The 10,960-nt window shown below is 36.3% G+C and overlaps 1 protein-coding gene across 1 annotated transcript; it reads left to right on the forward strand.

The window, feature by feature from the left end:
• The first annotated feature begins 1,704 nt into the window (after positions 1-1,704).
• Positions 1,705-10,349, forward strand: ro60 (Ro60, Y RNA binding protein). Its single transcript, XM_086099113.1, has 9 exons — positions 1,705-1,816; positions 3,334-3,923; positions 4,636-4,856; positions 6,288-6,434; positions 6,507-6,644; positions 6,718-6,834; positions 8,227-8,343; positions 8,484-8,630; positions 8,793-10,349. The coding sequence occupies exons 2-9, from the start codon at positions 3,353-3,355 to the stop codon at positions 8,943-8,945; spliced, it is 1,611 nt and encodes a 536-aa protein (XP_085955239.1). The 5' UTR covers positions 1,705-1,816; positions 3,334-3,352; the 3' UTR covers positions 8,946-10,349.
• Positions 10,350-10,960: the final 611 nt, after the last annotated feature.

Raw genomic sequence — 10,960 nt, forward strand, 5'->3', positions numbered from 1 at the left:
TTTATAATCTTTTCTTAAATAAAAAAAACGATTATGAAAATTAAATTTAAAAAAAAAGAAAAGAAAAGATTATTAGAAATTAGGGGCATCAGGCGATTAAAATTTGTAATCCTAATTAATCACATGACTTCACGAGTTAACTCACGATTAATCACAAATTTCATATCTGTTCTAAATGTACCCAAAAAAATTCATACTCTTGTTAACAACAAAAGTGGAAAAAAATGTTAAACTAATAGAAATAGTTCAAATGAATTTTTGACATCTATAGCCGTTAATGGCAGTGAATGAGCTAATGCCAGTAGAAAAAAACACATGTGCTTAGTAAAATTTTGTTTGCAGAATGCCGGACAAACTTCCTGCATGACATTTGTGTGACTTATGTATTGCTTGCAATGTCTTAACAGGTAAACTTGGATTTTTACACTAAAGATGTCATCAGACGAAATCTCCAACAGCCTGCTGCAACCTGCTTTGTTGCGGCGCAAAAGAAAATCTACAGTTTGATGGAGAACGGATCCTTCCCTCGCTTCGTTCAGTCTGAACACTGTAACGATCTCTTTAAGTGCATTTCTAAGCGACGGGGCAACAGAGAGCCTTTGAGGATGAAGAGCTCTTGAAGCATCGAATTCATGCTAATCTGCCTGATACAAAAGCATAATCAGACACATAATCAGGACTGGCGCTTGGCTTCTTCTTCTTCGCTCCCACTGCTATCAGCGTGTATAGCCTCGAGGGCTTTCCAACGATAAAACATCGTCCTTTTCTTCGCGGCGGCGATCCTCCTTGCGTTGCGAGCTCTGAAGAAGCGCCACATCTGAAGCACCACAAAAAAACTGAAGGACCAACCGATGCCGGGCAGCGTCATCCTCCAGGGCTTCCGTGTTTTGGTAATAGTACTTTGGCTCCCTCTGTTGGCACTCGAAAGAATCGCTGAATTAAATGTTCAAAGTGCATAATGTTACAGTGGACTCCATTTATTATTATTATTATTTTATTTTATTTTGTATTTTTTTATCCAGGACAGTATACAGTATTTGTTCAGCATAGTTTACTTGCATTTAACTTTTAGGTAGGCCACAATAAATGTAATCATTTAGAAATATCCCCCCACCCCCCACACATTTATTTAGATTAAAAATGTATTCATTTTTTATGTGGAATATATTTTAATTAATTAATTCATTCATTATGTATTTATTTATTTTAATGTTCTGATATTTAAGCACAAACTTTACATAATGTTACAGTTGCTTACAAATTATATTAAAATACTTTGGAAAAATAAAACCTATGCTTCTTTTTTTTTATCTTAACACTGAGGCCCGCTACACTTTTGTATTACAATATTGGTCATTATGGTTGTACTTGATGTATTAAAAAAAATATATATATATATATAATAAGTTTGAGATCCACTGATCTAGTTTATTGACATCTACTGCGTGAAGAAAACAACTGTTTTAGGATAATGTTACCAAAGGAAAAAAGCCTTTATGGCCGGTGCGCTTAGTGAATTGGGAGGTTGTAGGGGGTTATCTTTGATGATAATGTTGGGACACGGAGTCTCGCCAGGTGAGATAGGAAAGTTGGTTTTGGAGTACTGTACTTGAGAAACAATAGTGTGTGCTAATCATTTGGCCAGTGGATAGCAGCAATGCGCTTGACGTGCCCAATCTGCCGGAAACGAAGAAGAAAAAGAAGACTCCATTTCCCATCGTTCACTGCAGCCTTTTCTCCAGTTCGCTCTCACAAAACAGAGGCAGGCCTCTTAATTGATAGCCGCACAAGTTCGACCCATCGGGAAATTATTGTGGTAAGTTTGTGTTTTGGGTCATGGCATTTAGGAGGACAATGTGTGTGACACTGACACGGGTTATTTTGTAGCAAAGTCAACAGAATTCGAGTCAAGCTAGGTTAGCAAAGTCACGATTTGTCCATCCAGCATCCAATCTTGAGTCCAGCTTGGCGTCCAGTCAAGGAAAGTTCCAACCCTGGACTTCCGTTACACGGGAGATTTTTTAATTCATTCACCGGATCACTTTTACTATCTGACTGATGTTTTCACTATCCTTCATTGATGGGTTCAATGTATGTCTACCAGGGCAAAGAGCTAAGATAACTTAATTCGAATGACTTAAACCGCTTTCTTAACCTAGTTACCAAAACTAAACTTAGAAAATAATAATGAAGAACAAATAGTAGGCCAGGTTGGTATTGGTTAAGTTCATTGTCAATGTCAACTGTTTTCTGTGGTTGCATCTGTCTTGGTGTGTCATCATGACTGCTAATCGGCTTGCATCTATTTTTGTCGATGCATGGACGCCAACTGTTGATGTTGATGTTGATGTTGACGTTGAAGTTGGGTTGTGACAGACACAATCAAGCAAGGCTTGCAGAATACTTAATTGTCCAACAGGATCTGATGTGCTCCTCCTTGAGCTGGTCACTGATTTCTCCTCCTTTTGATCAATGCCATGTCAATATTATGAAAAATAAATATGCTCGTTTTATTGATTCAATATGTACATTAATCAACATGTGTGACTTCTGCTGTCCATCAATTTTTTTTATACCGTTTGTGTTCATTAGGGAAAAAATCGATTCGGCAATATATCGCGATATTACAGCACGCAATTCTCGAATCGATTCAATATGCAGCCGAATCGATTTTAAAACATACATTTTTTAAGGAAATATTCAACAAAACGTCTTACTTAGGGTTAGGATTCACACATTAAGCATGGAAGAACGTTATATCAATAGAACATAAAGCCTTAATATTTAATTTCAGTGCTGTTCAAACATGAAACAGACTGCAACCTGTTTGTTAAATGCAGTGGCTCAGTTATAAGCCTGAATTTTCAGATAGATAAATACCCTAACCCTTTTCATACAAATCTTACTGTGTACATGTACAAGTTTACTGATTTGTATTTTCAAAATTTGATTTAAAAAAATCGCAGTAATCAATTTATAGATTCGTATCGGGATTAATCGGTATCGAATCGTGACCTATGAATTGTGACATATGAATCGAATCGCCAGGTACTAGGCAATTCACACCCCTAGTCGCAGGTGAGATGACTTAAAAGGGACACTGACCAAATGACCGTGATTGGGAGTAATGCATTAGTTTAGCTGGGGAAAGTGCCTTGCATAGCTGAAAAATACACCTATATATATATATATAAAATAATGCATTTTATGCAAATTATCCCAACAGTTCTGACTAAGCAATTTGTTTGGACATGACATGACACCCTTCATAAAAGGAGCTCACTGTATAGGAAAGGTCTGAACATTGATTTAACTTCTCATTCAATTTTTCAGGTTTGCACCCTGTGTGACAATGGAACCTCCATCTTGTCCAAGTAACCATATGTCGAATGCAGCAGGTGATAATTGCCACTGGGAGGTCAATGACAAGGTCCGACTGCGTCGCTTTCTGTGCTACGGCTCGGAGGGAGACACATACACTGCCACAGAGGAGGCTGATCTCGGCGTGGCGCAGGCAGAAGCCCTGCTTTCCATGCTTCAGGAGGGCCGAGGTATTGAAGCGGTGAACGAAATCAAAAGGTTTGCTCAAGATGGGCGAGCTGTCAGACTTGATCCCTCAATATTTGCGCTGGCGCTGTGCTCCCAGCACTCTGAGATGACGACCAAACGTGCAGCATTTAAAGCTGTGAAGGAAATTTGCCAGGATCCCGCCCATCTATTTTCTTTCATCCAATATAAGAAGGAATTGAAGGAGGACATGAAGTGTGGAATTTGGGGACGTGCCCTGAGGAAAGCCGTGTCCGACTGGTACAACGGTCAGGATGCCCTGAGTCTAGCTGCAGTTGTGACCAGATGTAAACAGAGAGGGGGATGGTCACACCAGGATGTACTCAGGCTATCTCACACCAAACCAGCGAATGAAGGTAATGCCACACAAATGTACCATACTTAACGTATTAGGGATGACCGCCATAATCAATTAACTAATAAAGAATTTGCTTTGGATTGGAATTGATTGTTAATTAATCACAATCAATGGGGATGTTGAGTCTATCTCAATTAGTTTGTGTTGGTGGCATGGTGGACTTGTTGACACATACGTCTATTGACCAATCATGGCTCAGCTTCAGAAAGCAGCCGAGTCGTGATTGGCCGTTACCTGAGCCCTAAGCAACTGTGATGTGATAAAATGGTCGCCTTTCAAAAAAATTACAATAAATATGTTGTTTGAAACTTTTGAAAATTAACTGCTAATGCAGATGTTACATACAGTATTGACAGATAGTTCTTAAATCTATTACTGGCAGTTAGGCCTGCCACAGATAAATGTGAACACTGAATACATTAACCATTAAAACATATATAATCACACGCCTTCTCAGGCTCTGTTAAATGACAAACACCAACTATTCAAAATGTAATTCCAGATAGTCAAATCTGTTTTAAATTTTGAATTTGCGTGCCATACAGGACAGTTTTCTGATATTCCATAGCAACATTGTCTGTGTCCATCTAGCCACATCCACTTCACCAAGATTAATTTTGAGAATCCTGCATTTGGACTGTGTACTTTTCCAATAATGTTTTTGTTGTTGTTGTTTTTTTTGTAAGACAGGCTCTTTGTGTTTCTTTCAGCTATTGCCTTGATCAGCAAATATGTTGCGAAAGGATGGAAAGAGGTCCAAGTTGCCTATGCTGATAAAGAGAACACGGAGGAGGTTGTCAAAGTGCTTTCATATCTTGAAGTGGTGGAGAAGGCCAAGCACAGTTGTGATGAAACCGAGGTCATCAATTTGATTGAGGAGCATAAATTGGAGAGGGAGCAGCTTCTTACCGACCACCTCAAGTCCAAATTAGTGAGTCATTATTCCACTGAATTGCATACTGGTTACTTCAAAATTCAAAATAATTGTCATTACTAATTGTGTTCTGAGTATCTTATACACCTCATGCCGCTTGATTGTGCAGGGTTTCTGGGTTATTAACAACCTTTCAAAGTAATTAAACTAATTTAGCTAAAAAAAAAAAAAATTTAAACATTAACTCATTCACTGCCGTTAACGATTATAAACGTCAAAAATCATTTTAACTATTTCTATTAGTTTAACAATTGTTTTCTACTTTTGTTAACAAGAGTATGGAAACCTAGAATTTTTTTTATTGTACATTTAGAACAGATATCAAATTTGACGCCCCTAATTTTTAATAATCAACTCGTGAGGCGATTCAAATTTTTAATTGTAATTAATCGCATGACTTCACTAGTTAACTCACGATTAATCAAAAATTTTATGTTTTAACTGTACAATTTTTTTATTGTACACTCATACTCTTGTTAACAAAAGTGAAAAAAATATAATACAAATAGTTCAATTTTTTTTTTTTACGTTTGTAGCCGTCAATGGCAGTGAATGAGTTAAATACAATGTCTAAAGGCATCAAAATTTAAATACAATTGACATTGTTGTTGATGCTTTCTTTTACATATGTTGTGCAAAGGAGTTACAATAAGGCAATTTAGCAATAATAAATATGATAAAAATATATGTATTTACGGGAACTGGTGACTTTGAAAAGAGAAATGTACTGTTCCTTTCACCAGCATCCAACATGAAACAGCAGAAAATTAGCTCAACACAAATCTATGAGTCAATATTTCACACTCCTTTTAACTGTTTAGTCTGTCTTAACTTCAAATACCTTGAATGAATGAACTACTTTCTGTGAAATTGCTGTATCGCTGAACTAAAAGATCCAACCACTTTTGTATTTGCTAACCATATTTGTCCATTTTTAGTATGAAAAACTTGAAAAATGTTGTTGTATATTTAGAACAGATATAACATGTAATTAATTTGCGATTGATTGCGAGTTAACTATTGAAATGAAGCAATTAATTGCGATTAAAATTATAATCGACTGACAGTTCTAATATATATATCATCGCTGCTATCTGAAAAACACTTATGTCCATTTTTGTCTTTTTTTCTTCTTTTTTTTTTACATTTTCTATGTTGTGGGGATAAAACATCCCAAAAACGTACAAATGTAAACATTGAAAAAAATGGACAGAAGTGTTTTTCACATAGCAGCGACGATATGCATGTATGTATGAGTGTGTGGTGTGCATATGCGCTTGTGATTATATACAGTATGATGTGGGCATTAAATTAGTTTTAGATTGCATTAAAAATAATTCCAATAGATTTGCTGATACCTGCAGAAACCCTGTTGTATCTTGGTGTGCAGCTTTGGTGCATTTTTAATCCTACCATTGTTCTTTCTAGGTGTGGAGGGTGCTGATGAAGGAAATGCCGCTTCAATCAGTTCTACAGATTCTAGGGAAGATGACAGCCAAAAAGGTTCTTCAACCTGGAATTTCGGAAACCCAAGCCCTGTGCGATAGAATCCAGACTGAGGCAGCACTAAAGAAGGTATGAATTATGGAATTCCTCATACACAAAAATGTCTTCTGTATCATGTTTCAATTGTGTTGTTTCCTTTAGGCAAAGCTGCACCCTTTCAGCATACTCTTGGCTTCTGAACACTACAAAAGCGGCCAAGGCTATCAGGGTAAAACAAAATGGGCAGCAGATGGCAGCATCCTCAAAGCTCTAGACGTTGCATTTTATAAGAGTTTCTTGGTAGGTTGAATGAATGAATGAATCAACAACATCCAGATGCATCAGCTAACAATAAAAAATATATATTTTGTAGAATGTTGAGCCAATCGGGAAAAGCTTTGTTGTGGCTGTGGATGTGAGCACATCGCTGAGCAGCGTTGTCCCGGGAACAGCAATCAGCAGTGCAGTTGCTGCTGCAGTTATTACTATGGTAAGACGTGTGTACAAGGGAAACAGCTGGTATGCCATCAGTTTTTTATTTTTATTTTTTTTTAAGAGGCAGTCAAGTCAAACAGTTGGTCTGTGGACATACCGCGGATTCCTACAGAATTTCCTTCACTATGACGCTATTTTCATTTATATGAGGAGTGGTTAATGGTAAGACGCGCACATGGAGAAGTTTGAAGTGTCTGATTTTTAAATTGGAAAAAAAGTCATACGAAATGAGAACCCGAAAGTGGACAACACAATTTTTCTAAGGTAGACTGTGTTTAAATCAGGAATGAATTTGGGATACTGAAAAAATAGTTAAATCAATTGATCCAAATGGTAGGTGGTCCAAATTCAGTGAGATTTGTTGGTGTTTTAATATGTGCCTTTTTGTGACTGTAACTTTAATCAAACTAATTCAATTTGTTTAATTAGAAAAGACCATCTATTTATTGCGTAAGCGTATTGCATTCACTTGATAAAAAAATTATAATTCTGACAAATTTTTGGAATTCAGAGATTTAAAAAAAATATAATAATAATTACTCTGAAAAACAGTTGGTTTTTTTACCTCTGAACTCCAAGTGACTTGTTCCAGACTCGCTAAAAGCTAAAACAAATAAAAATAAAATAAAAATCTGTTTTTTTTGTTTGTTTTTTTTCCTGTATTTTTTTTTTCTTTCTGTTTTTTTACATCATTTTTCCCTGTTTTTCTGAATAATCCCCCCCCCCCCGTTTTTCTGAGTCATTTTTTCCTCCTGTTTTTTTAATATTTGTTTTCAGCCTGTTTTTCGTAATAATTTTTTTGACAGAAAAAAAATATTCAGAAAAAAAATATTCAGAAAAACAAAGCTCCCCCAAAAAAATTGTCAGAAAAACAGTTGTTGTTTTTTCAAGTGAATGCAATACGCTTCCGTAATTTATTACTTTACTGTTATTAAAATTGTTATGATTTAGAATTGTTGCCTCGTCTCTCAGCTTCAAAAGGGTTTCCTTTTCTCCCAAAGACAGTTCTTTGGTCATGTTTGCATAACAGCAAATGCAGTTTTCACAGGTGAAGCCCAAAGCCAAAAACAAGCCCAATCTTTTTAAGCAATCAATCTAAAAGGCCTGTGCAACTAGAAACACCCATCAGTCACATGTTCCAATACTTTTGCTCACTTGAAAAGTAGTTGAGGTCAAACAAAATGATGATTTGTTTAACACAAATTGATGTAAATACTATGAGCTAGATTCTCAACTTTTGTCTTTTGGTGTGAAACCCAAATATCTGTCATAAATATGCAACAAAAACAAAAGGAATTGCTTTTGCCGTTCCAATACTTTTGATGTGCTGTGCTATTTGAGAAGGCAAGCACCTGTTTTCACGATTTAACCTTTGCGTCCACCCCAGGTGTTTGCGAGAACAGAGGCAGATAGCCATGTACTGGCCTACTCTGAAGGCGCTTTGGAGCTGTGCTCTATATCTGCTGACATGACTCTTGCACAAACAGCTGATCAACTAGTAAAGGTAAGGATAGACTGAACAATTAGTTCTATGCTAATATCACATCGGCCACAAAATCAGTCAAGTTCTACAGCACACTAGCCCCATGTTGCTGGACCATATCATACTCTTAAAGTGTGACCTTTGACCTTGAATTGTTCCAGATCCCTGGAGGAAGCACAGACTGTTCTCTTCCCATCAAATGGGCCACAGAAAATGGGAAAGCTGTAGATGTGTTCATCATTTTGACCAACAACCCATTGTGGACTTTCACAGCAAGCCCGGTGGCAACACTAAAGAAACACAGACAAGTAACATATTTATCTAATTTTCTTTCTTTCTTTTTAAATATTAGACTTAGTTTCTCAAATCCATGACCACCCAAAATATATGTCGATGTGATTGAACTGTCACAGTCTTCGATATCTACTCCATTTATTATTATTTGGTTTTTTTTGTCATTATCTGGACAGAAATCAGGATGCCATTCCAAGTTGGTGATGTGCGGGCTGACATCCATAGGACACACAATGGCTGACACAGAGGACAGAGGTCTACTGAGTATCTGCGGCTTTGACCTTGGAGCCTTTCGCGTCATTCGTAACTTGGCGCAGGACCTGATATGAAAGTGTTCAGTGTCCGGCTGGCATCATTTGACTGTAACATGAAGCAACGCAGTCGACAAACAGGGCCCATGTACAATATAGGGTGCTGCTGAAATGCAGTCATCCAACATTCATCATTTTAATGTATTTTATTGCTGACAAATTTGACAAAGTGTCCAGCAGGCTGGACAGCGCTTTTGAATTCTAACGTTTATGTTTTTCAAACTGAAAATGCAATTAGGACATGATTGCATTTTGTGCTGTTAAAGTTTGAAGCTCCAACACTAATCTGTTTATTTGCTGCTCGAACCCTGTGGTACTCAAGGGCTGTCCACATCAAGACAGATGATATTTTGTGAGCATCTGCAGCTGATGAACACAATCTCGTGTAATTCAATGACTTTTGATTGGCTGTTAGTAGCATCTTTTGTACTGATTGCACAATGTTTCCAAGGATTCCATCATCATGTCCTATCCTTGCTGATGATTACCCACAAATACATTTCTCTCATCATTTGTCCATTTTTTGTTTTACTTGTCTTTATTTTGAGTTACATGTTTCCTTTATTGGAAAGGAAAAGAACCAAAAAAGTATTAATTGGATTTGGGATCTGTCAAACCCCAAAAACAATCTTCTATTTATAACCTGTCTATAGATCAAATGCAAGTCCTGTTGGTATAATGAAAAGGGACTTTTTATCATAATGTCCCCTTGTCAAATATTTGCTAAAGAAAAAGATCATTGGTGCTCTTAATTGCAATGATGCGTTTTGGAGATTTGTTGTTCTTTTCTTCTTCATGTGTCATATTTGAGTGTAATCTGTATGAAGCTAAATCTGTTTACTGCATGTTGGAGCTAGTCAGAATTACGGTATGCATCATATTTTTTTGTGGTTTAACTGTAATTTATCCAGGAACAGCAAATGGTAGTTAGTTAATACCTGTTTATCTCTGTGAATCCGTTACATAGTGTTTGTATTAAGAGAGAATAGCTACTAACGTAATATACTACCCATAAGGGAGAAAAACCTGAATGTACTTAAAAAAAATGTTTTTACTGTATGAAAGTGAGCATTAAGGCATATTTTTCTGTAATACAGAACATTGTGCTTTTACTTTATAATACAAAATGTATTCACTTTTGACACATCCATTTTGGTGATTATAAACATCTGGCCATGTAACTGAAAGTTTTCAACCAACACTCTTAATTAGTCATCGTGTTAAATGATGCTGTAATGCCATTTAAATTTTTACACAAACCTTGGAAGGTGAGCGTTTAAAACAACTAAGTAAAAATGAATGATATTAAATACTGTATCAAAATGTCCATAAAAAACTTGTTCCCAATGATTCTAGTGTACATTTGCATAGTATTTGAATGTGGTGCCAATGTGGAAAGCCTAATAAATCTTCTAATGTCTCCATGCGTGTACCTTATTATGACTTGTCAGGACTATACAACGTTTAATAAAACAGTAAACAATGTGTGTCTGGGGTTAGCATTCTGAAGAAAAAGTGCGTGCGTATAGCGGTAGAGAGAGTTTGATAAGGAAAACATATTAGCCCATTCCGTTCTCTTAAATGTATTGGGGTTTTTTTTAACTTTAAATGCTTGGGACACACTAAGGTGAATCCTGTCAGTAAGAGAAAAGAAAACATGAAATGTCTAAAAGCACAGTTTTTGGCAGTAATATGCCATTGATGTAAAAACTTACTATCAAGAAAAGCATGGAAAATGGCTAGGATAGTCTTCTGAGCTATATTTGTCGTTACTAAAACTGCCCAAAATTATAAATACATGAATTTTAAAAGGTGAAAATAAATACGAATATTACAGAATATAGAATTCAAAATTTAAATACAGAATACAAATAATATAAATTAAAATAATAGAAGCATTTTAAATTAAGGAGAGCAGACTAGGGTGCTCTAATAATGTTTTAATGTCTTCTGTATATAGTTTTTCAATCAGGCATCCTGCGAGGACACCTCGTGTTGATAACTGGGGGCCTTCCAAACACACTTCTACACAG

The sequence above is a fragment of the Leptonotus elevatus genome, chromosome 1 (genome assembly GCF_054856555.1).
Source record: "Leptonotus elevatus isolate MCC_2025b chromosome 1, RoL_Lele_1.0, whole genome shotgun sequence".
NCBI lineage: Eukaryota > Metazoa > Chordata > Actinopteri > Syngnathiformes > Syngnathidae > Leptonotus > Leptonotus elevatus.